This window comes from Chrysemys picta, chromosome 1 (genome assembly GCF_011386835.1).
Source record: "Chrysemys picta bellii isolate R12L10 chromosome 1, ASM1138683v2, whole genome shotgun sequence".
Taxonomy (NCBI): Eukaryota; Metazoa; Chordata; order Testudines; family Emydidae; genus Chrysemys; species Chrysemys picta.
The window spans coordinates 295,414,393-295,441,807 of NC_088791.1; the positions used below are offsets into that span (position 1 = coordinate 295,414,393).

Here is a 27,415-nt window from a genome sequence, read left to right on the forward strand (position 1 = left end):
ATTGTGATTCAGATTAAGGCCATTTGCAGATGGTCCCATCCCTCCTGGTGTACAGCTGCATAAATAAGCACTTGCATATATACATGTAGGGTCATGTTGCCTTTGAAGACAAGGGGGAGTTTTGCTTAAAAACTGATATAACTGATGATACAATACAGTTCAGAAATGTCTGTAAATTTCACATGCTATATGTGACCTAGAAGATGCAAAAATGCGCTTCACCATTTATTTAGCAATAGCTAGTAACTAGGGCTGTCAAGCGATTTAAAAAACTTAATTGCGATTAATCGCACGATTAAAAAAATTAATCGTGATTAATTGCACTTTTAAACAATAATAGAATACCATTTAAATATTTTTGGATGTTTTCTACATTTCCAAATATATTGATTTCAGTTACAACACAGAATACAAAGTGTACAGTGCTCACTTTATATTTATTTTTTATTACAAATATTTGCACTGTAAAAAACAAAAGAAATAGTATATTTCAACTCATCTAATACAAATACCGTAGTGCAATCTCTTTATCATGAAAGTTGAACTTACAAATGTAGACTTATGTACAAAAAATAATTTATTCAAAAATAAAACAATGTAAAACTTTAGAACCTACAAGTCCACTCAGTCCTACTTCTGCCAATCGCTCAGACAAACAAGTTTGGTTACAATTTGCAGGAGATAATGCTGCCCACCTCATGTTTACAATGTCACCTGAAAGTGAGAACAGGCATTCGCATGGCACTGTTGTAGCCAGCATCGCAAGATATTTATGTGCCAGACCCACTAAAGATTCATATGTCCCTCAATGCTTCAACCACCATTTCAGAGGACATGCTTCCATGCTCGATAACGATCCAAAGCAGAGCGGACCGACGCATGTTCATTTTCATCATCTGAGTCAGATGCCACCAGCAGAAGGTTGATTTTCTTTATTGGTGGTTCGGGTTCTGTAGTTTCCGCATCAGAGTATTTTTCTTTTAAGACATCTGAAAGCATTCTCCACACCTCATCCCTCTCAGATTTTGGAATGCACTTCAGATTCTTAAACCTTGGGTCGAGTGCTATATCTATCTTTAGAAATCTCACATTGGTACCTTCTTTGCGTTTTGTCAAATCTGCTGTGAAAAATTTCTTAAAACGAACATATGCTGGGTCATCATCTGAGACTGCTATAACATGAAATATATGGCAGAATGCAGGTAAAACAGAACAGGAGACATACAATTCTCCCCCAAGGAGTTCAGTCACAAATTTAATTGACACATTATTTTTTTAACAAGCGTCATCAGCATGGAAGCATGAAGGGGCATATGAATGTTTAGCATATCTGGCACGTAAATACCTTGCAACGCTGGCTACAAAAGTGCCATGAGAATGCCTGCCTGTTCTCACTTTCAGGTGACAATGTAAATAAGAAGCAGGCAGCAGTATCTCCCGTAAATGTAAACAAACTTGTTTGTCTTAGCAATTGGCTGAACAAGAAGTAGGACTGAGTGGACTTGTAGGCTCTACAGTTTTACAATGTTTTGGTTTTGAGTACAGTTATGTAACAAAAAAAAACATTTGTAAGTTACACTTTCACAATAAAGAGAGTGCACTTCAGTAGTTGTCTGAGGTGAATTGAAAAATACTATTTCTTTTATCATTTTTACAGTGCAAATATTTGTAATCAAAAATAATAAGATAAAGTGAGAACTGTACACTTTGTATTCTGTGTTGTAATAGAAATCAATATATTTGAAAATGTAGAAAAACATCCAAAATATTTAATACATTTCAATTGGTATTCTGTTGTTTAACAATGTGATTAATCTTTTTTAATCACAGCTAATTTTAATCGCGTGAGTTAACTGCGATTAATCAACAGCCCTACTAGTAACTAATAATTAAATACTAAATTTAAAGATAGAGTTAACAGCCAATAACAATTGATAGTAGGAATATTTTATGTAACTAATAGTTCAAAGAAAGAGCTGAAAACTCCACTGCTTGAGACTTTTTAAAAACTAGGTCCTGATCCTACAACTGAGTCTTGCAGAAGGGCTCTTACTCCTGAACAGTCCCATTGACTTCAGTCACTTGTGCTCCCACAAGAGTCTGCTGTGCAGATTCTGATATAGGATCAGTACTTTACACTGGACAATATGTTAAAATAAACTAGCACTGTAAAAGAACAATCCTGCCTTGGCAGGGACCTGGAAAAGATGTCCTACTAGGTCTTTTCTGTCTCTAACTGCTGCGATACTATGACCTATATGTAAAACTACTTAAATAGATAAAACTATTAAATCTGAACATAATCAATAAATAAACTAAAGGAAAAAGTTCTGAAAACAATTTTTTCATAGTATTTGATATGCGTAACTAATTTGAAATTTCTTAACATTAATATTATATTGTTTTATTAATATAGTGTCACTTGTAGTGTGTTTGTTATCATACTAATTCCTGTTATCATTTATTATTTCACTAATTGATAAAGAATACCCATAACATTATAATGGTATGGTAAAAAATAAGTAAGAAGGGAAATCTCAGTGAGTTAAGTAAGAAGCTGCAGTTCTTGTTCTCTTGATATTATTAAGTCCATTACCGGGTTAGTTAAAGTTGTTGGTGAAATTTTCCATCTATGTCTGTACAACACATTTCCAGTCTGGCACCATCCAAAATGTATCTAAATATTTCTGGCTCAATACCAGAGCTCTGCTCCACTGATTTAAAACTATTTAAAAATGATAAACCTTTTATCCAGAGACAGTGTTCTGTTGCAATGGCTTTTTTCTATTATAACATATGATTAGTGATGAATGCTATTTAGAACGTATAGATTTATACAGTACCCTGACAAGAATGAAAGTGCTGCACAATAAAGTACATTCAAAGATCACTTCACGCACCACAAAATGCAGCCATTACATTTGATGTATGTTTATAAAGTGGAGTGACCATTGATCAGAATCCAGCTTTTCAGTAATGGTAATATGATCACCTTGGAGAACACACTGGTTCTGTGTTTCATCAAGTATGAGACCAGTTCACTCCTTAAGAATAAGATGAACCTATTCCCAGGAAGGTGGGGCACTAATCCAGACAATACACAGGGAATCCTATGTGACTGCTCTTCTAGCTGGTGGCCTGGAAAAAAGGCTGCAGCTCCTTTGCAGCCCTTCTGTGGAAATTTTTGGCACTGGACCCTATATTCACCATTTAAGTGTCTTCTCACAGGCTTATCATGCTGGTCTCATTTGCATCATCCTAGTTGAAGCCGGCACAGAGCCCACATCATGTAGTTTAGGGGATGTGGAAGCCCCCTGAATGGTTGCTTCTGCCTGAGCCTCCACTCCCCACAAGCATGGCTATCATGGGGCCTAGATGGTATAGAGAGCCTTATGTGGGTCCTTCATAATGGGATGGATGTTAGTCCAAGTGACCATTATTAGAAACTAAATATGTCAGTTTATGACTGGCTAATAGTTTGAAATTATTTGTTGGTAAATTAACAAATCAGCCATTTGGTAATTTAACCAGTGGACATTAATTTAATTTGCTTCTTCTTGTTCAAGGTGGTATATATTGTTCTTTGGAGCAACACAGTTCATAAAGGATTAAATTGTGGCTTTCAGTCACAGCCCCATGGTAGGGTTCTGTGGAGGAACCCTGCCCCAGAGAGAGCCCCTACAAGCTTCTTGCAGCAAGGACTGCCTTTCTGTTATGTGTGTCCAGTGCCTCACACAGTGGGACCCTGATCTTTGATTCAGCACTCTCAGAACTATCACAGTAATCAAGTTTTATGTGCAGTAGAACCTCAGTAATTAGTTTTTCACTAATCTGTGTGGCTCATTGTAAGCATTCTAAATATAGATGTCTAACACTTACTCACATGTTTACAAAATTACTACAGATCATTCGGTGTTGTTTACTTTGTTTAAAATTAAATTATACTTGTCAAATAAATGTACAAAGTAAAACATTTTGTGATGCAGTAGGGTTGATTTTTTTAAATTATTATTTGTCTGTGTTTACTCAGTATAGGGGAAATTCTCTCTGAAGCATCCAGTTTGAGTCAATCGCAATATTTTCTTGGAAAAGGTGTGAAATGTATGCCTAGTTATAAATGTATCCTCACTTTTCTTTCTTTTGTGTTCTCCAGACAGGATTCCTGGAAAAGACCGACCTGGAGTGATAAGAAGCACAAATGAGAAAGACAGTAATATTTTTTCCAGTAGTTATTTCAGTGGTCAAACACAAGTCCAGCCCAAAGATGCACATCTCCTTCTTGACCAAAATTCTAGTGGTCAAACACAAGTCCATCCCAAAGATACACACGTCCTTCTTGATCAAAATCTAAAAAAGGTGTTGACTCTTACTGCTCCTTATTTTTGTACACCTGCTGGCTGCCCATCGCAGAAAGATGGTAGATCCTCTGACATGGAGGTTCTGGCTCCCCCCGAGGAGAGTGACTCTGTTTGTTGGTCTTTACCAGACATTGCTGCTGCTGCAAGCACAACTGACAAGGATAGAATTACTCTTTCTGGCTATTATTCAAGCAGTCGAACATCAGTCCAACTCAAAGTCCAAAATCTTTTTCCTGATCAAATTCTTAAAAAAGATATTATTATAGCTCCAACTCCTAGTGGTCCCTCCAACTTCCCATTACACAAACGTCGTAAATCCTTTCGCATGCAGCTTCTTGGTTTACCGAAGGATGAGCCTGCTTATTTTACTTTACCAGAGTTTACCTTTGGGAGCTTAGCTGCAGTGTCCTCTTCTCACCCATCACCTGTGATGTCAGCCTTTAGAAAGCCAGTTGTTTCTCGCTGTAACTATCAAAAACTCAGTGCCCAGTTGACCAATAAAGTGAGAAAGAGCATACAGACTGAAGTTAACACAACAGTATTGTCCAATAATGAGGAGTTCCCAGTAATTTCACGAAGAAAGCCTGAGAGACAGAGTATCATAGGTACTGTATTTTACATTGTCAAGTGTTCTAATTCACTTTTGTCTGTGCATGATTTTTACTGAAAGTATTTCCAAAATAGGCCTCCTTTACAGGAAAAAAACTTTGCCATTTGTCTGTTTGTGAGAATTTTACATCATCATTTAAGAACTAGAAAGTGCAAAATTGTAGCTAGTAATAACTAAACTAACTTTATTTTTAAAAACGTTAACAACAGGTAACAATTTATACTAAGAATATCTTAAAATACTTAATAATATAAGGAAAGTGTTTAAAGCCCCATTGCTTGAGACTTTGAAAACTGGCCCCTAATCCTGCAACGGGATCCATGAAAGATGGTCCTAACACCTGCACAGAGTCCTTCTAGGCCCAGTTCATTGTAGCTCTGCATCTTGTGTAGTCATTTAAATGAGTGTAAAATGCTAATATTCTGATTTACTATCATTTTGCCATCATTTATACTAGTGTAAGGCCCAGATTTTTAAAGGTATTTAGGTGTTGCTGAGTTCAGTGTTGCATTGCCTAATTGATATAGGAGCCTTAATCTTATTTTCAGAAGTGATTTAGGCACTGAAGAGCCTAAATCCCATTGCCAGTAAGTAGGATTTGGGCTCTTAAGTGAAAATAAGGTTTAGGCTCCTGAGTACAGCAGCATCTGAATACCTTTAAGAATCTAGGTCTAAATGACTACATAAGGTGCAGGACAACAGTGAATTGGGCCCACTGGCTTCAGTAGGACTCTGATGGTATTTCTGGGTAATGAATGGATTGGGCTTTCTAACCATAGTGGTTTTTGCTTATGTGCACAGGGTTGAACGGGTTGACAAATCAAGGCAACAATATGGGGTCATTCCTGCAAAGGCTTGTTGCCATGCAAGTAGTCTTTATTCATGTAGATGGCCCCACTGACTACACACGGGAGAGTAATGGTTTGCAGGATCAGGCCCCATGTTACCAGGGATCTTGGGTTGTTATGGCTTTCCTCCAAGTCTAAAGCACTACACAGAGATCTTTGATTAGGAGAAGATGAGTGTATCTCCCACAATCAACTTCCTTTGCTCCCAAGAGAGACAGGCACTAGAGAACCATATTTCTTCCAATTTTCTACCTCTAAGTAAATAATGTTTGATAAAATTATGGTGCAGCAGGGCCTGTGCTACAGTTAAGATTGTGTTACAGCATAACTTTTAACCTTTTATATATATATAGAAAATATGTCATTGAATAGGCAAAAACCAAAACATAGAATATAAACTTTGAGCATTGTTTGAATTTTTCATGATGGTGTGATGAAAAATGAATTGATAGAGAATAATAATAAAATTACCCTTTCTTATGATTCCTTCTTCCACTGCCTCCCTGGATTGCCTCACTCTTCTTTGCATCCCTTTTGCAAAAACTCTGCAACTCTCTGGGACCTATCTTTTGTCCAGATTGTTAATCCTCACATGCTGATTCCTAGAATATCAGTTATACATTGGTATTGTTCATCTATATTTTATACCTCTTCAGCTGTAACAGAAAATGTGTGCCAAAGCAAACCCACTGAATTTTAATTCAACGATAAATAACATGCCAAGAGATAGGGCTTACTGTGAAATCACTGGTGGCCTAAAAGCCAAGTTTATGGCATACACAATCCCAAGTTTAGCCACTGTGCCATGACCTTTTAGAACAACTAACCTAGTTTTGGTTAGCCTATCTTTCACCACTGTAAACTGCACTCCTCTTCCAGAGCCAGGGATAGAATCAACTGGTGATTCCCACTCACCAATTTTATATTAACTACTAAATAGGTGGGTAACTCACTGTGAAAGTGTGTCTAGTCTCCTCTGATGCCTCTAGAAAGGGGTGAGCAATTATTCCTGTAGCTAAATTAGTAGTGATTCACAAAGGGGAAGTAAGCAAGCCTTAACTGTCACTAAATGTAATTTTTGTTTGCTAATGAAAATGTAAGAATCTGACCTGATTCTAGGACTGGTCAGACAGTCCAGTTCTGTTATTTCTCTGTGCTAATTTACAGGTTTGACCTTTTATGACCTGAAATATTGTAAACATTTTTAATGTATTTTTTCTGGAGAAGGGTGATGAGTAGAAAAAAGTTGAGTAGGCAATATTCACCCATTATTTTCTTAAAATATTTCTTAGAGAGACACTTATTTCAAGGGTTGCATGGAACGTTAAAATGAATACACACTGTAACCAGATAGTAATGGCATTTTGTCGTTAAATTGATTGCACGATCTGTAGTTCAGAACTGTCAATATTAATATATATCTCCACCCTCATCCTGAACAAATAGGCCCTCAACTCCCACTGTAAATACAACACACCAGCAGACACATGTGCATATTTCAATTCTGTTACTTTTACATTAAAATTGCTTCCAAATTTGGGCCCATCACCAACCAGATAAATCACCCATTTATTTAACATTTCCTGAATGTTATATAAAAACATAGTTTGCAGCCACCATTTGCAATCTTACCCTCTATCTCTTTTACACACCCCAGTACAAAACTATGTATAGAATTATGTAAAATGGAACATGAAACCACACCAACTCTATATTTAATCATATGAACACAACCATTAATGTGGTTGTGGTGTTGAGGCTGCACATTGGTTGTTCAAAATGGGTGGAGATAAGTGAATTGTGATTGGTGGAAGGGAGAGAGCTGAGGTTGAGAAAGGGAACTGATGAGTGGAGTGCAGATGGGCTGTTGATGACATAGATGCATATTTCCTTTCTTCTTATGGTTTGCATTGGCTGGAAAAACAGTGCATCAATCTTAACTCTAAGATAAGCCTACAGTGCATTTTAGTGGGAATATAGGTATGGGGTTTTTTTTTAAATGACTGCTAGGAATACTAGCGAAATAGTGCATCAGGAATTGCAGATAGCTGTCCTATGACACATGCCAGCTTCTCTATGATAAGAAATTCCGTTCTCTGGTGGTCATTTACACTATGGGTAGGTCTATACTTACCTCCGGATCCGGAGGTAAGCAATCGATCTTCTGGGACCGATTTATCGTGTCTTGTCTAGACGCGATAAATTGATCCCGGATCAATCCCGGAAGTGCTTGCCGTCGACGCCAGTACTCCTGCTCTGCGAGAGGAGTATGCGGAGTTGACGGGGGAGCCTGCCTGCCGTGTGTGGACCCGTGGTAAGTTCGAACTAAGATACTTCGACTTCAGCTACGTTATTCACGTAGCTGAAGTTGCGTATCTTAGTTCGAAGTAGGGGGTTAGTGTGGACCAGGCCTATGTCCCTTTATGCTGCTCTGGTAATGTAAAGGGGCCTTAAAAGCAAACACTGACTTGCTGGTCCATTTATGCTGCCAGAGCTGTGTAAATGGTGCTTTCTGTAAATGAGAAATGGGGTAGTCTGACTAAGTTAATACATTTCTCACATACCCCTTCTACCACCACTCCCAACTTTTTTCAGAAATGGCTTTGGAGGAGAAAATGAGAAAATCTAACTCGTTTGAACAGATTTTAGAAGAAGGTGATGAAGGAAAAGGATCTTTTATGGACAATATAAAGCTGTACCCTCATGGACAGAGCAAAAAGGTGTCTTATTCAGGTAGGGGCAAGATATATACATTACGTGTATGAAATAAACTATGTACAGCACTGTAGTGGCGGTTTTGTAATGGCAATATAAAAGATGAAGAGCAGTCCTACTATCAACTCCCAATAATGCATGCCATTTTTAAGGGGAGAATGAAATGGATGTTATAATAATAAATAATAGAAATGTACAATTACAATAAAACCAAGAAAGGAAGGAAATTCAGAGACAAAGCTTTTCACTCTGTTGGGCTTTTGGATTTTAAGGTCTTAAACTAGTGAGTGAGGAATCCATTTGGGCTGTTAACAGTAAGAGTGGTAGAAAGCTTTTGTAACCAAACCTGAAATTCATCCCAAGCTTGTGCCATGGTTTGAGCTTCCCAGAATTAAAACCCTCAGAATCAATTGCCACTTCTGAAAATGTAAACTGTAATGGTTTATCTAAACAGAATCAAAATCTTCAATCTCTTTAACATCATCTGTTGTGGGTTGAAGCTACAGATGGACCGGAACAAAATGCTCCCAAACTTTAGGAAAGTTCTGCTCCAATTCCAAAGTCACTGCTCAGGCCCTTTTATCAATAGCTGAAACCCATTCTGCTGCTCACCCTTCAAAAAAAAAAGTTGAATAAATTTGAATGCTTTTAAAGGGTCAAATTCTGGAGTCTTTACCCAGGCATTGCTAAGATGCTGATTTGTATCAGGGAATTTTGCCTGAGTAAGGCCTAACAGTGCATGGAAGGATTTGGCTATAAATTTGGGATCTACATAATGAAGCTTTAGTTCTTTATTTCCTAATCTCGATGTTTATTTCCATATTTGACTACATGTGTTTTTTACTTGCAGAACCTGATCGTACCCTTGATGATGATACTATAAAGGGTATCCAGGGATTCGGGTACCAGAATTTGTTAAGTGAGCAGGATGAACAAGAACAACTGATGGCCAGGGCCAGAATGGCAGTTTTATATTGCATAATGCATAGCAGAACTGAACTTAATCTTAAGGTATACCTTTTAAAAATTACAACTGCACCCACTCTCCATATCGCTATCCTTAATGGTCAACTGCTGCTTTAATTAGAAACACAGTTTCCCTGGGATTCATAACTTGGCTTTCTTAACTTAATCCACCTAGAACCTGGTATTAAAATTCTCAGTATATGGCCACTTTTTAAAAATTAAAAATGGCTAAAATCATTTAAGATTTGTTTAGTAATTTTAGAGTAGTCTTAAGATTGGTTGTTCTAGATGCGCCTTCTTAATTCTCTTGCCTCACCTTGGTCTCCCTCTGTATTATCTATTTCCTCCCCTTTTTCACCCTCACTCTTCTTCCGTTATGTTGTGTGTCTCTCCTCATTTTTCCGATGCACCTCATGATTTATGTGACATCTGCTGGCTCCCAGCACCTCCAGCAATAGTGGACAGAGTTTGAACACACTGCTGCTTCTTCTCCTCCTGTAGTGCCATCAGATTGCTTCAGCACCATGCAAGTAGGAGTGGCAAGATCCTGAAGGTGGGAAAAGGTGCCCAACCCTCTTTCTAGAAGGCCAGAGACATCACAGTCTAAAGTTTCTAGAACCTTGCCTGGCATCAATTCGGCCCTGTTATGTACTTGCTGTTTTTAATTATTTCTGTTTTCATGTAATGTATGGATCTGTTGAGTCAAAGCATTGACAATTGATCTGTCAGTATAATAATGCTTAATATTTATTCAATTATTTATTATTGCTCCCAGTTTGTATTCAATCTGTAGTATCTGCTAGTAGGTGTGGTTTACTATGTAACTTTCATAGAAATGACTCATGAATTCTAGCTTACAAGGAAATAGTTACTGCACATAAATAGATGTAAGGTTGTAGAGAAAAGTATATTAATGTATTGAGATTATAATATATGATGTAATTAAATACTGTATCAAACTATTTATACCAAGGGTGTAGACAAAGATTGTGCATGCAACTGTAACTTAATTTCCTGATTTGAGTCAAAATCATTAATTCATATTTTTTTACCATAGATTTTTGTATGGGGTTCCCTAGCTTTGAAAGAAAAGGCTTTTAAAAAATGAAAAGAAGAAGCTTCACTTTCTAGAACTCTGGAGCTCTGAGTTGCAAACATCATGTGTACATCCCAGAACCTATTTAGCTAGACAGCCCCAGAGTACTCATTCCATGCACCTTAGGAAGATCACAGGAAAGAGCCCAGTATATTTTGTTCAAAGAGGGCATAATAAGAGATAAAAGTAGGAACTAGGCCATGCAGAGCATAGAAAGTGGGAACAAGTAGCTTAAATTTGATGCAAGAGGGAAGGGGAGATCAATGAAATGGGAGCTGAGAGGCAAGGCAGACAGAATTTTGAGTTGCCAATATGGCCCTCAGCTAGGCAAATCTTTTGATGCTCCTTGCATAATGATTTGATACTGTCTCATAGGACCGTTTTATAAACAAACTAGGGAAATACAACCTAGACGGAGCTGTTATAAGGTAGGTGCATAACTGGTTGGAAAAATCATTCCCAGAGAGTAGTTATTAGTGGATCAGAGTCAAGCTGGAAGGGCATATCAAGTGGGGACTCACAGGGATTGGTACTGGGTCTGGCTCTGTTCAGCATCTTCATCAGTGATTTAGAAAGTGTCATAAAGAGTATACTTATCAAGTTTGAAGACGATACCAAACTGGGAGGGGTTGGTTGCAAGTGCATTGGAAGATAGGATTAAAATTCAAAATGATCTGGACAAACTGGAGAAATGGCCTGAAGTAAATAGGGTGAAATTTAATGAGGACAAATGCAAAGTACTCCACTTACGAAGGAACAATCAGTTGTACACACACAAAATGGGAAATGACTGCATAGAAAGGAGAACTGTGGAAAGGGATCTGGGGTTTAGAGTCACAAGCTAAATATGAGTCAACAGTGTAAAACTGTTGCAAAAAAGCAAACATAATTCTGGGATATATTAGCAGGAATATTGTAAGCAAGACACGCTGATAAGGCATCAGCTGGAGTATTGTGTCCAGTTCTGGGCACCACATTTCCGGAGAGATGTGGACAAATTAGAGGAAGTGCAGAGGAGAGCAACAAAAATGAGTAAAGTTCTAGAAAAATGATCTATGAAGAAAGATTGAAAAAAATGGGGTTTGTTTAGTCCGGAGAAGAGAAGGCTGAGAGGGGACATGATAACGGTTTTCAAGTACATAAAAGGTTACTAGAAGGAGGAGGTAGAAAAATTGTTCTTGTTAACCTCTCAGGATAGGACAAGAAGCAATGGGCTTAAATTGCAGTAAGGGAGGTTTAGGTTGGACATTAGGAAAAACTTCCTAACTGTCAGGATAGTTAAACACTGGAATAAATTGCCTAGGGAGGTTGTGGAATCTCCGTCATTGAAGGTTTTTAAGAACAGGTTAGACAAACACCTGTCAGGAATAGTCTAGTCCTGCCTTGAGTACAGGAAATTGGACTAGATAACCCAAAGTCCCTTCCAGTCCTACACTTCTATGATTCTATGTATCTATCAATGGAGTCATGTTGCTGATTTGTCTATTTTTTTAATGATAAATCTTTTAAATTAAGTCCTGGTGGAGCCTGTTCTTAGCTTGTTTTTTTTCCTCTTGATAAAAAAAGTTGATTTTTATTTAGTTAATATATCTTTTCTACTGCTTATGTCTTCTAGGCCTATTTCCTGACTCTCCTTCCAGACCTTACACCTTTAGTCGACACTTTGGTGTATCTTAACCTGTCATTCAATGACTTACACTTCTTTCCCAGGGAGGTATGTACCAGTTATTTTCCTTATTGTTATTAAGAGTAAAACTGTAAGACAGCCTGAATTTTTACAGTTTAATATTAAACTAAACATAAAAAAATGTAACTTCCAAACAACAATGATTTAATAAGAGATGCAAATTGCATAGCTCAGATATTGGAAAAACATCATTCCTTTACTTTTCTGGTTATTTATGGGATAGTAAGAATCAATGTGAGCCTGGAAAGATTCCAACAAGATTTAGAAATATCTCTACATCTGTGTCTGAAGATCTCATTCCGATCTTGCTTTATACTAGTGTCACTCAGTTGACTTCAATGGGAAGTTATTCCTGTTTTAAACTTATCCTCATTTATAGGGCACCAATCTATGGGTTGATACTAATATTACACACAAAAAATACTCTGAAAGAACCTTAATCCAGTTGCAAAGTCAAGAACTCAAAAGTTAGGAAATTCCAGAATTAAAGTTGCCTGTGCAATCTTTATTCAACTCCCTTGTGCATATGCTATGATCCAGTCCTCAATTACATGATCACATACTACTTTTTCCACAGAATCCATGCCTCGTTCAGTGCACAGGATGGACAGTACTCAACTAATAAGCAGCTAGTCAATATTTTTTTCTCCTCATTGTTCAGTGTGTGGCTGTAGGCTTTACTTACTGCACATTATTCAAATCCTACTCTGAAGTCAGAAGTATTAAATTTCTCAGGGGCTTTGTATAACGCTCAGAACTATAGCATCTGAGTGTTTCACAAGCATTGGTGACTTGATTTTTCACCACACTTCTGTGAGACGAGTGGGTATTTATTATCCCTCTTCTGCAGATGGAGAGCTGAGGCACAAAGAGATTAAAGTCAAAACTATCCACTAATTTTGGGAGCCCCGTTTGTGATCCTGGAACCTGATTTTTCAGAGTACTTACCATTATATAGCACAGTATATGTATGTTTATGGCCCTACCAAATTCACGGTCCATTTTGGTCAATTTCATGGTCATAGGATTTTAAAAATCGTAAATTTCATGATTTCAGCTATTTAAATCAGAAATGTCATGGTGGTGTTATTGTAGGGATTCCGACCCAAGAAGGAGTTGTGGGGAGGTCACAAGGTTATTGTAGGAGGGGTGGCGGTACTGCTACCCTTACTTCTGCGCTGCTGCTGGCGGTGGTGCTGCCTTCAGAGCTGGGCAGCTGGAGAGCGGTGGATGCTGGTTGGGACCCCATCTCTGAAGGCAGAGCCGTCTCCAGCAGCAACATAGAAGTAAGGATGGCATGGTATGGTATTGCCACCTTTACTTCTGCGCTGCTGCCTGCACAGCTGGGCCCTCAGTCAGCAGTCGCCATTCTCCAGCTGCCCAGCTCTGAAAGTAGCAGCGCAGAAGTAAGGGTGGCATGGTATGGTTTTGCCACCCTTACTTCTGCGCTGCTGCTGGCGGGAAGCTAGCTTCAGAAATGGGCGTCTGGCCAACAGCCGCCACTCTCTGGTCACCCAGCTCTGAAGTCAGCACAAAAGTAAGGGTGGTAATACCGTGATCCCCCCTATAACTCCCTTTTGGGAAAGGACCCCCAGTTTGTTAAACGCTGGTCTCCCCCCCACCCCCCGGTGAAATCAGTATAGTGTAGGGTAAAAGAACACAAAAGACCAGATTTCACCGGGGGAGGAGGGGGAGTCCAGATTTCATGCTCTGTGATGCGTTTTTCATGGCCATGAATTTGGTAGGGCCCTATGTATGTTCAAAGCACAGCTTCCATTGACTTCAGCTGCAGCTGTGAGTGCTCAGCACTTCTGCACATAAAGCCCCAGGGTCTCACTCTGGGCACCCATAAAATGAGGAACACACAATTAGTGACCACCTGGTAAAAGTTTGGTTTAAGTGATTTGCCCAGTATCGCATAGGAACTCTATGGCAGAGGTAGGAGTAGAATCAAATTCTCCAGGGCAGCATTCGGTTTCTTTAACCACTTCCACTCTACTCTGTGCTGATAAGGCCTCAGCTGGAGTATTGTGTCCAGTTCTGGGTGCCATGTTTCAGGAAAGATGTGGACAAATTGGAGAAAGTCCAGAGAAGAGCAACAATAATGATTAAAGTTCTAAAAAATATGACCTATGAGAAAGATTGAAAAAATGGGGTTTGTTTAGTCTGGAGAAAAGGAGACTGAGTGGAGGCATAATAACCATTTTCAAGTACATAAAATATAGTAATAAGGAGGAGGGAGAAAAATTGTTCTTGTTAACCTCTCAGGATAGGATTAAATTGCAGAAAGGGAGATTTAGTTTGGACATTAGGAAAAGCTTTCTAACTGTCAGGGTAATTAAGCACTGAACAAATTGCTTAGGGAGGTTGTGGAATCTCCATCATTGGAGGTTTTAAGAACAGGTTGTACAAACACCTGTCAGGAATGGTCTAGTTATTACGTAGTCCTTCCCTGAGTGCAGGGGATTGGATTGGATGACCTCTCGAGGTCCCTTCCCATCCTACACTGCTATGATTCTATGAGACAATCATTCCTCTTCCTACAATCCCCTGTCTCATTCACCACACACCTTCCAACTGCAATAAATGAAGCAGGGTGCCTGCAGACAACAGCCTCCTGTATTACACAACCTGTAATTAGACTGTATCATAATACATACATATAACGGCCAAATTAAGGTTGTCCTGGCAACCTTAATTTTGGCATTTCCAAATTTTGAGTGTTTGACTTTGCAAGCCTAATAATGTTTGCTTAACATAGTTTTTGTGTAATTGCCTAGGTTTTTGAAAAAGCAAACTGAAAAACATTGTACTGAGGCCCACATGGGTCATCAGCAGGGTTGGAATCTTTGGATCCATCACAAAGACCTCTGCCATTTGAACTAACAGAGTAACTGATAGATGATAACATACTCCCCCCCCCACACACACACACAGCAGGTTCTTATCTTAGTCTCTTTACCTAGTCAGTCCCGCATTCCCCACAGCTCCTCATGCAATCTCTGTCTCTCCCATCTCCCACCTACTGAGCTTAAACTCAAAAAGGAAGCTTTACAAGAAGTGGAAATTTGGACAGATGACTAGGGAGAAGTATAAAAATATTGCTAGAGCATGCAGGTGTGTAATCAGGAAGGCCAAAGCACAATTGGAGTTGCAGCTAGCAAGGGATGTGAAGGGTAACAAGAAGGGTTTCTACAGATATGTTAGCAACAAGAAGAAGGTCAGAGATAGTTTGGGACGCTTACTGAATGGGGGAGGCAACATAGTGACAGATGATGTGGGAAAAGCTGAAATACTCAATGCTTTTCCCCCCTCAGTCTTCACAGGCAAGGGCAGCTCCCAGACTGCTGCACTGGGCAACACAGAATGGGGAGTAGGTGAGCAGCCCTTAGTGGTGAAAGAACAAGTTAAGGACTATTTAGAAAAGCTGGACATGCACAAGTCCATGGGTCGAGATCTAATGCATCCAAGGGTGCTGAGGGAGTTGGCTGATGTGATTGCAGAGCCTTTGGCCATTATCTTTGAAAATTCGTGGCAATCGGGGGAGGTCCCGGATGATTGGAAAAAGGCAAATATAGTGCCTATATTTTAAAAAGGGAAAAAAGAGAACCCGGGGAACTACAGACCAGTCAGCTTCACTTCAGTCCCCGGCAAAATCATGGAGCAGGTCCTCAAGGAATCCATTTTGAAGCACTTGGAGGAGAGGAAGGTAATCAGGAACAGTTAACATGGATTCACCAAGGGCAAGTCATGCCTGACCAACCTGATTGCCCTCTATGATGAGATAACTGGCTCTGTGGATATGGGGAAAGCAGTGAATGTGATATATCTTGACTTTAGCAAAGCTTTTGATACAGTCTCCCACAGTATTCTTGCCAGCAAGTTAAAAAAGTATGGGCTGGCTGAATGGACTATAAGGTGGATAGAAAGCTGGCTAGATCATCGGGCTCAACAGATAGTGATCAATGACTCAATGTCTAGTTGGCAGCCAGTTTCAAGCGGAGTGCCCCAAGGGTCGGTCCTGGGGCCGGTTTTGTTCAATATCTTCATTAATGATCTGGAGGATGGTGTGGACGCACTCTCAGCAAGTTTGCAGATGACACTAAACTGGGAGGAGTGGTAGATACGCTGGAGGGTAGGGATAGGAGACAGAGGGACCTAGTCAAATTAGAGGATTGGGCCAAAAGAAACCTGATGAGGTTCAACAAGGACAAGTGCAGAGTCCTGCACTTAGGACGGAAGAATCCTATTCACTGTTACAGACTAGGGACTGAATGGCTAGGCCGCAGTTCTGCAGAAAAAGTCCTAGGGGTTACAGTGGACGAGAAGCTGGATATGAGTTGACAGTGTGCCCTTGTTGCCAAGAAGGCTAACGGCATTTTGGGCTATATAAGTAGGGGCATTGCCAGCAGATCGAGGGACATGATCATTCCCCTCTATTCGACATTGATGAGGCCTCATCTGGAGTACTGTGTCCAGTTTTGGACCCCACACTACAAGAAGGATGTGGAAAAATTGGAAAGAGTCCAGCGGAGGGCAACAAAAATGATTAGGGGTCTGGAGGACATGACTTATGAGGAGAGGCTGAGGGAACTGGGATTGTTTAGTCTCCAGAAGAGAAGAATGAGGGGGGATTTGATAGCAGCCTTCAACTACCTGAAGGGGGGTTCCAAAGAGGATGGAGCTCGGCTGTTCTCAGTGGTGGCAGATGACAGAACAAGGAGCAATGGTCTCAAGTTGCAGTGGGGGAGGTCTAGGTTGGATATTAGGAAACACTATTTCACTAGGAGGGTGGTGAAGCACTGGAATGCATTACCTAGGGAGGCGGTGGAGTCTCCTTCCTTGGAGATTTTTAAGGTCAGGCTTGACAAAGCCCTAGCTGGGATGATTTAGTTGGGAATTGGTCCTGCTTTGAGCAGGGGGTTGGACTAGATGACCTCCTGAGGTCTCTTCCAACCCTAATATTCTATGATTCTATGATTCTATTCTATGATACTGGTTCCCCATTCCCATTGTCCCCTCCTGTCTCCTAGTCTCCTTCCAACCTGTCCCAGATTCTGTACCCAGCCAGTCCCCGAACTCCCTCCTGACTCCCATTCTCTGACTCCTCCATGCTGCATTGGCCAAGCGGGGCGGGGGGGTCATTAGCTCACCCGTGTTCTCAATCTCTCAATTAATGTGCTTGGACCCAGATATGGTATTGGCTGCAGCAGCCCATAGCTGCCATCATTGGGAAAGTCCTGCTCTGACCTGTCAGTGCATACTTAGTGCAGACAGAATCTTTAGGGAAATTAGCTGCTAAAATCTAAAGAAGTCTCTACTGATCATATGTGAACTGTAATTTTTCAAAGGCTTATAACTTGGCCAAATTTGGGCTGATTTTCATAGGGACAGCAAAAGTCACATCCGTGACACAAACAGTAGCGTAGCTAGGGGGGATCAGGGGAAGCAGCCGCTTCCCCTCAGTACATTTTTCACAAGCGGCGCCTGCTGGGCCGCCGCTGGGGTCCTGCAGGCAAGTAGGGGGGCAGCATGGTCGGACTCTGGAGGAGCCATTGGGGGGGGGGGCAGCGGGCGCGGCCAGAGGAGCAAACGGGCCGGGCTCCTCAGCCATCGCGCCCCACGCTCAGCACGGCCCCAATATCGCCGCCGCGGCCACCTTCTGCAGCAGCTCAGGGCTCGGCGGCCGAGCACTCCGCAGCTGGCGGGCAGATCCCCTCTCCCCGGCAGCTTCCTGCTTCTGGGCCGAGGGAAGCAGGAAGCTGCTGGGGAGAGGGGATCTGCCTGCCAGCTGTGGAGCACTCGGCCGCCAAGCCCTGAGCCGCCGCAGGAGGCAGCCGCGCTGAGCGTGGGGCACAATGGCTGAGGAGTCTGGCTGCTTCGCTCCTCCGGCCACGCCCGCCACCCCCCCAAATGGCTCCTCCGGAGTCCGGCCGTGCTGCCCCTCCTCCCCCCTGCCTGCAGGCAGGGCCGGCTCCAGGCACCAGCTTAACAAGCAGGTGCTTGGGGCGGCTAAGGGAGAGGGGTGGCACCTGCGGCAATTCGGGGGCGGCAGGTCCCTCACTCCCTCTAGGAGCGAAGGACCTGCCGCTGAACTGCTGCCGCCGATCGCGGCTTTTTTTTTTTTTTGCTTGGGGCAGCAGAAATGCTGGAGCCGGCCCTGCCTGCAGGAGCCTAGCAGCGGCCCGGCAGGCTCCGCTTTTGAAAAAAATGCTGGGCTGCCCGGGCGAGGGAACCAGGAAGCTGCTGGGGAGAAGGGATCTGCCCGCCAGCTGCTGCCCGCCCCACTGCTCCGCTCCCCACCAACCCCCGGGAGAAGCGAGCAGCGCCCGCCCGCCACCCCTTCCCCCGTGCCCGGCCCCCCCCTCCACCAAGCCCCTCCGAGGGGGGGGGGCGCAGCATGGCCGCAGCATGGCCGAAGGAGCCGGGGACGGGGACTCGGAGTGGCCGGAGGAGGAGCCAAGGAGGGGCATGGCCAGAGGAGGAGCCAAGTAGGGGCACCTTTTTTATGGTTCCTCCCCCTGCACTGAGAAGCTGGCTACGCCACTGGACACAAAGGCCACCCTTCTGCCACATTTTAAATCCCAAAGTATGGGAGTGCTAGAACTTTAAAAAAAGATTTTAATCAAATTTTTAACATAGTCAAAATAATGTATTTTTCCCTAGCCTCATTCTTCAAAATGGCTGACTGTTTTGGCTGAAATTTTCCAAAAAGATTCGCCTGTGGCAGACATCCAGCATGGAAAATTTCAGCCAAAACAGTTAGTTTGGCTAAGTTATAAGGAACTGAAAACATGTTTTTGTAATGGGAAGTGTAGGGCAATCTTAATAGTAGACAGTGCTACCAGCCCAACCTATAATACTATAGGAGTATAAGTGAGATCAGGATCAGGCCCAGAAACCACATGATAAGGTACTTTAACTAAAATAACATTACTAATTAGCTACTGCTATACATTAAATACAAGATTCATACAATATTAGGACAGTTTCTTTGTTTCTAGTTCTTACAGTGTCACTTACTAATGTAATGTAATGTAAATGTAGAAACTCTTGCCATAACAGGAATCAGACTGTCTTTGTGGTAATAACTTTTTTTCCATTACCTCTTCCCCCCTAAGGTATATAATATTAAAAACTTAGAAGTACTGAAGCTCCGAAACAACCCCATCAAAGAGATCCCTGAGGATGTCCACAAACTCAAGACACTTAGGATCCTTAACATGTCCTTCAATTTACTATCTGTCCTTCCCACTGGGTAAGGTGTTTACTATTAATTAATAGATTAGATTGCACTATTTCTGTGCTCAAACAAGGATTCAGGTTTTTGTGTGACCTACATTATATTCATTCACTAATTCATTTCCATACTGGCTTTGTAAATTACACCTACAAAAAAGGCTTTCTAGGAATGTATATATAGTAGGGCTGTCAAGCGATTTAAAAAATTAATCACGATTAATCGCACTGTTAAACAACAATAGAATACCATTTATTTTAAATATTTTTGGATGTTTACTACATTTTCAAATATATTAATTTCAATTACAACACAGAATACAAAGTGTACAGTGCTCACTTTATTTTTGATTACAAATATTTGCACTGTAAAAAAAAAATTGTATTTTTCAATTCACCTCATACACGTACTGTAGTGCAACCTCTTTATCATGAAAGTTGAACTTACAAATGTAAAATTATGTACAAAAAAACCTGCATTCAAAAATAAAACAATGTAAAACTATAGAGCCTACAAGTCCACTCAGTCCTACTTCTCGGTCAGCCAATCACTCAGACAGACAAGCCTGGTTACAAATTACAGGAGACAATGCTGCCCGCTTCTTCTTTAAAATGTCACCTGAAAGTGAGAACAAGCGTTCGCATGGCACGGTTGTAGCTGGCAGTGCAAGATATTTACGTGCCAGATGCGCTAAAGAGTCATATGTCCCTTCTTGCTTCAACCACCATTCCAGAGGACATGCGTCCATACTGATGATGGGTTCTGCTCAATAATGATCCAAAGCAGTGCAGACCAACGCATGTTCATTTTCCTCATCTGGTCAGATGCCACCAGCAGAAGGTTGATTTTCTTTTTTGGTGGTTCGGGTTCTGTAGTTTCCGCATCAGAGTGTTGCTCTTTTAAGACTTCTAAAACCATGTGCCACACCTCGTCCCTCTCAGATTTTGGACGGCATTTCAGATTCTTAAACCTGGGGTTGAGTGCTGTAGTTATTTTTAGAAATCTCACATTGGTACCTTCTTTGCGTTTTGTCAAATCTGCTGTGAAAGTGTTCTTAAAACAAACAACATGTGCTGGTCATCATCCGAGACTGCTATAACATGAAATATATGGCAGAATGCGGGTAAAACAGAGCAGGAGGCATACAGTTCTCCCCCCAAGGAGTACAGTCACAAATTTAATTGACGCATTATTATTTTAATGATCATCATCAGCATGGAAGCATGTCCTCTGGAATGGTGGCCGAAGCATGAAGGGGCATACGAATGTTTAGCATACCTGGCATATAAATACCTTGCAATGCCGGCTACAAAAGTGCCATGTGAACGCCTGTTCTCACTTTCAGGTTACATTGTAAATAAGAAGCAGGCAGCAGTATCTGCCGTCAATGTAAACAAACCTGTTTGTCTTAGCGATTGGTAGAATAAGAAGTAGGACTGAGTGGACTTGTAGCCTTTAAAGTTTTACACTGTTTTGTTTTTGAGTGCAGTTATGTAACCAAAAAAAATCTGCATTTGTAAGTTATACTTTCGTGATAAAGAGATTGCACTACAGGACTTGTATGAGGCGAATTAAATAATTCTATTTCTTTTGTTTATCATTTTTACAGTGCATATTGTAGTAAGAGGAGGCCTTGAGATATAAACCTTGGCATCAGAGGCCTGGTATGAGGCCTAAGGCCTGAACTAAAGTAATGGTCAAGACTTTGCTAACATAAAGCAAAGGTAAGCTGTGAGCCAAAGGCAGGCCCTGCTCACAGAAGCTGGCAAGGAAAGGGCTGAAATTGGTTACCATACGTCTGGATTTTCCCGGACATGTCCGGCTTTTTGGTACTCAAATCCCCGTCCGGGGGGAAATCCCAAAAAGCCGAACACGTCCGGGAAAATAGGGAGGTGCTGGGCCGGAGGCGCTCAGCCGGGGGCTGGCCCGGGGTGCGGGGCCGGCACGGGCCCGGCGGTGCGGGGTCGGAGGTGCTGGGCCGGGGGCTTGGGCCGGAGGGAGCCGCTCGGTTGGGGGGGGCAGACTGGGCCGCGCCTCCTCCCCCCCCCCGCTTACCTGCTGCCTGCTTCAGGCTTCCCGCGAATCAAATGTTCGTGGGAAGCAGGAGAGGGGGCGGAGTTGGGGTGGGGACTTTGGGGAAGGGGTGGAGTTGGGGCAGGGGCGTGGGCGGGGCTGGGGGCAGGGCCGGGGCCCTGTGGAGTGTCCTCTTTTTGGACACTCAAAATATGGTAACCCTAGCTGAAATACTTACTCTGAAGGCAACAAGAAATTTGGAAGACAAAAACTTTGAACTGTGGAGATTGGTCCCAGGGTAAGAAGGAAATTCAGCCTGTGTAATAAGAACTGTAAACTGCTAGAACATCTAGAGGGGCAAGAAACTGCTTGATTGAAATCTTGCTTTGTCTGTAGAATTTAGGCTGAAATTTTATTTATATTTCTTATATAACCAACGTTGATCTCTATGCCTACCCCTTATAATTACTCAAAATCTAGCCTTCTGTAGTTAATAAATCTCTTTTATATTTTATCTAAAACAGTGTGTTTTGGGTTGAAGTGCTTGGGGAATCTGCTTAGATTACAAAGATTGGTGCATGTTCACTTTCCTTTGACGAAGTGGCAAATTAATTAATGAGCTTGCACTGTCTAGGGAGTCTTGAGCAGTGTAAGCTGGCACATTACTGGAGTGCACGGCTTGGGGCTGGGGACATTTGCTTGTGTCTCTTTATACAGTTCATGTGTGGCTTAGGGAGCATTCATACAACTCAGCTGGGTGTGTGTAGCTACATATTGATGGGTGAGTGATCATAACATCTGGAGAGATTTATTGCTTGTCACTAGCATAGCATTGTGAGAGACAGCCCAGGCTGGAGAATGTAATGGGACTCAGTGGTCTCACAGTCTAGGTTGTATCCCGGGGACATGTCATAGTGGTGCAGCGAGCAGACTGAAATGCACAGCTTGTTGTTCTGAGTGAGATTTGCACTTCATACACTGGTGCTGAGATTTTACGTGGGTTGGCTGAATACAGTAAAAAAAAGTTACACTTGTTATTTTCTGTTTGCTTATTTTGGGAAAGGGAAATAGGAGCAGAAAGGCATAAAAATGGATGAGAGTGATGCAGTTGCAAAGTTAGAGTTGAACAGACTGCAGGTAGCAGAAAAAGAGAGAGACTGTGAGCATCAGTTGAGAATGAAAATATCCCCATTGACATGCTTATTGGGAATGATTTTTTCCATGGAGCTCTGCAAGAAGGAATATTATGCTCGGACCCCAGAGGAAAAGGGTAAAGTCCCAGGAATTGCTGAAGGAAAGGGAGAAAGTCTCTTTGATTCCTCTGCAGCAAAGTGAAGCAGCATGCTTCCAGGTGTGGGTGGAGTTGAGACTCTCTCTTGCACTGCAGTTGAAGGCAGCACCTCATCAGGAAGGGAGGGGGGTGGAGTGCCTGTCACTGACAGAACTGTTCCAGCTGTTAGCTGCAAGCCCTTTGCAGCTGAACAAAGGCAGGATCCCACTGTAGTGAGCATAGTAGTGCTCACTACTGTAGTGTGTCCTAGAGGGAGGCCCAGAGAAGGGAAATAAGGAAAAGATTTCTGTAGGAAATAAGCAACTTCGTAAGCATAGTGTGTCAATGCACAATGCAGTGCACCATAGCTAGGTGTCCCAGGGTGCAACCCACCACCATCCTGTGCACTGTCTTGGGGAAGTTTTGGCAATGCATGGTGAGGAAAAAAATGAGTCATGAGGGGTAACAGGTAGCAAGGGGTCAACTTTCCAGTGTGCAACTTTCTCCATCCCATAATGTCATGCATAGCCCATAATTTTCACAGCTTTTTAAAAAATCCCATGAATCTGCACAGCCCTCCTCACTGTTCACCATCTCTGACAGAAGCATGGAACCTGCACAGCTCTGCACTATTGTTGTAAGTGTTGCAATCACAGAACACACGCCGATACTCCAGTATTTGCAGAGCCGCAAGAAGAACGGAATCAGCAGGGAACATCACAATGTTATGGAGGACAGATTGCTGTGGGACATAGCAAGAATCAGTTCAAGTATTTTGGTGACATTCATGGAGCAGTTGCAGATGGCGGAGCACTGCTTCTGGGCCCACTGACTGGTGGGATCGCATTGTAATTCAGGCTGATGGTGAGCAGTGGCTGCAGAACTTTCGGATGTACCAAGCCACGTTTCTCGATCTGTGTGCTGAGCTTGCTCCAGCCCTCCAGCGCAGGGACACCACGATGAGTGCTGTACTGAGAGCGAAGAAGCAAGTGATGGTCTCAAACACCAGATTGCTACCAGTCAGTGGGTAATCATTTTGGAGTTAGAAAATCGACTGTCGGGGCAATTGTCATGCAAGTGTGCAGAGCCATTAATTACCTCCTGCTATGCAGGATTGTGACTCTTAGCAATGTGCAGGACATAGTGGATGGATTTACAGCAATGGGGTTCCTGAACTGCGGTGGGGCAATAGACATGTATCCTATTTTGGCACCAGACCACCTTGCCACTCAACTGAAAGGACTACTTTTTTCTGGTTATGCAAGTATTGGTGGATTACTGGGGAAGTTTCACCAACATCAATGTTGGCTGGTCAGGAAAGAGTCTGATTCTCATATCTTTAAGAACATAGGATTGTTCATAAAGCTACAAGCAGGGACTTCCTTTTAGCACCAGCTGATTACCATTAGCAATATTGAAACGCCAATAGTGATCCTGGGGGACCCAGCCTATGCCTTGCTCCTCTGGACCTGAAACCATACACTGGCCACCTCGACAGCACCAAGGAAAGATTCCGCTACTGACTCAGCAAGTGCAAAATGACAGTTGAATATGTTTTCGGTAGATTGAATGGATGCTGGCAGTGCTTACTCACAAGATTGGATTTCAGTGAAAAAAATATCCTACTGGTTACAGCTGCCTGCTGTGTCCTGCACAATATCTGTGAAGCAAAGGTGGGAAAGTCGCCATTGGGGTGGAGGGCAGAGGTAGAGCAGCTGTCTGCTGAGTTTGAACAGTCAAGCACAAGGGTGATTACAAGAGCTCAGCATGGAGCTATATGGCTCAGGGTGGCTTTGAAAGAGCACTTTAACAGTGAGCCATAGTCATGCACTGCGATGTACTGTAGTCTGCCTGGCTCTGCAGTGTGGGGGCCTGTTAGGAAATGTGTGGTGCTTGCTGTACATTTATGATTATTACACTGTTTGCCACTGATTCTATGAGTTTTGTGTCACGCGGTACGGAAAGCAGTAAGTGGTTGCTTTCAGTAATGCTAGGGATATGTTCTGAACTAATAAAGATGAATTATTCTCCAAATAATAGAATTTGAGTAACAAAACAGGTGCAAAGAAAAATCTGTGCAATTTAAAAGCAAATACATTAAAAACTTACTCAATTAATAGAACAGAATTTAACAGGGCGAAAGAAAGTTCATGTCCATTTTAGCTACACATACAGCAACCGGGGCTTTCATAGGTCGGTGCATGTGAAGCTGTGGTTGTTTATGGCTCCCGGGGTGGAGTGATAGGGTAGGGATGCAGCCACCGAGGCCATGTGGAATGCTGGGGGAAAGTGATGTAGTGAGGTGCTATAATGGAGTTCTCCAAACACTGCAAAAGGAAGTGAGATGGGCTTGTTGAACCAGTAGGCCACAAGAGTTTGCAACATCTGTGTTTGCTGCTGGAGAAGCCCCATTATATCCTGATGCATCTCCCTCTCCTTTTCCTGTTGTGACTCTTGGGTCTTTCTCCTGTCTGCTCTTTCCTTCTCAATACAGTCTGCAATATTCACCCTCCAGGCACTTTGCTCACAGTCTGATGCAGCCCTGGATTGCAGAATCTCACTGAACACGTTATCCTGAGACCTTTTCTTTCTCCTTCTTATCTGACACAGCCAGTCCATCAGTGTGGAGGGGGAACCCCTCAAAGCCACAATGGCAGCAGCTACAGATAAAACACACAGAGGTACTAGTGTCAAAGAAAGTGAACGTTAAGATTCAGAACTCCTTTCCCTCTCTCCCCTAAAGTGTTAAACCAGACATGATTATTGACACTTCTGCTTTGGAGTGCTTGTGCATGGCACCACTCACAGCACCAAACATGGTGAGCATGGCCCACCACAGGTGAGGGAAATGAGACAGGAATTGCTCAGTTGTATAAAACCATGAGTATATGGCAATGGCACTGAACAATGGCACCATTGTGCACAGGTGGTCGTGATTGTAGCAGATATCTCACTCCGGAGAGGAACAAAGGCACAGAGAGCACAGCTGCTGCTGACTGCCCGAAGCTGCTCAGGCCCATATGGTGCTGGCCTGTTAACATGGGCTGGCACCATTGCAGTAATCACCGACTGGCATGGGAAAACATCCTACCTCAGAGGAAGAAATAAGGAGGGGATCGCAGAGTACCTCCATGCAAGTTTCATCAAGATCTCTCTGGAGGATTCAAGGGACACCCCTGTGTACATAAACAAACTGCTTCACATGGTCCGCCCTGCCTAACTGTACAGGGAAATGAAAAGCACATAAACAACTCCACTTCTCTTTGTAGTATGAGTAAATTTAATGAAACGTCGATAGCTGTGTCCTGTTAAGTTGGGGGCTTCATTAGTACATCACCGTAATGGGAAATACATTTACACATTTATCCAAGGTTCCTTCCCCTGCATTGGGCTTACCCTGCTCAACTGCCAGGATTCACTGGTCTGCAAGCAAATCTCAAACAGGCTCTGGATTGCGGCATAGCTGCACCCCACAGCTACATATCTCTCTTCCTCCTCTTCCTCGCTGTTCATGCCAGGGACCTCTGACGGGCTCCTCAAAGGTATCCAGGGTTGTCTGTGGGTGATGGAGTGTCCACCAAGTATGGCATGCAGGTCTTTGTAAAAGCGGCAGGTATGAGGCTTGGCACTGGATCAACTGTTGGCCTCCCTGACCTTATGGTATTCCTGCCACACTCTGCTTTCATGCAGCACTGCTGCTGATCCCTGCCATACCACTTCTCCTGCATCCCCTGTACAATCTGCTCGTAGGTGTCCACATTTTTATGGCTAGTCTGTAGCTGCGCCTGCACAGCCTCTTCTCCCCACAGGCCCAGGAGATCCAATACCTCCTGTCTACTCCAAGCCAGAGCATCTCTGGGCGTGAAGCTGGCATGGTCAGCTAGGCAGTTGCATACAACAATGGAGAGCTGGTAGGTGTGTTTACCAGGCTGGACAATCATGAAAAGGTATTTCAAAAACTCCCAGGACTTTAGAGGGGCGGGAGGCCTTCGGGTCTCCAGACCCCTGGGCAATAGAGTTCACAATTGTGACCAGAGTGGTCAGTGTCAGGCATTATGGGACAGCTGCAGGAGGACTGATAGCGTCGACATAAGTAATGCAGTGTCTACGCTTGTGGTTCCTCAACCCCAGTACGTTACCATGGCTCACCGCTGCTTGGGTAAGTGGTGTTACTGCATCTCTGTAATGGGGCACTTACATTCGGAGGGAGACAAATTTAAGTGTAGGTCGATGCAAGGCAAGGTTGACCTAACTTTGTAGTGTAGATCAGACCACAACCAGGTGACAATCCTGAAATTTTATTATATATCTACATATAACCTCTTTTCTCTTGGCACTGCCTCTTTAAGTGATCTGTAGATCTTCCTTCTTTGGTATTGTCCTTGTTAGTTATGGATATATCATAAGGAATTCTGTAACTCAACTACTATTCTTCTGGCAAATTTATTTATTGGGTTTAATTGAGAAGACAGTGCACAGAAAGTGAAAGAAAGACACACAACTAATTTCCACTAATCAACAATAGTCAAAAATAATGCTCCTCTCTACTCCTGAAATGATTGCCTTGTAAACCATTTAACATTAAGTTCCCTAAAACACAGCTTACAGGTGG

At 42.5% G+C, this 27,415-nt stretch overlaps 1 protein-coding gene across 4 annotated transcripts in view; it reads left to right on the forward strand.

The window, feature by feature from the left end:
• The window catches only part of LRRC63 (leucine rich repeat containing 63), a 48,944-nt gene that overhangs the window by 7,686 nt on the left and 13,843 nt on the right, over nt 1-27,415 (forward strand). For all 4 annotated transcript variants that reach the window (XM_042842709.2, XM_042842710.2, XM_065593540.1 and 1 more), the window contains exons 3-7: nt 4,154-4,963; nt 8,412-8,549; nt 9,382-9,542; nt 12,209-12,307; nt 19,402-19,538. In XM_042842709.2, coding sequence (XP_042698643.2) covers nt 4,154-4,963; nt 8,412-8,549; nt 9,382-9,542; nt 12,209-12,307; nt 19,402-19,538 — 1,345 coding nt within the window. The remainder of the gene's footprint in view (nt 1-4,153; nt 4,964-8,411; nt 8,550-9,381; nt 9,543-12,208; nt 12,308-19,401; nt 19,539-27,415) is intronic.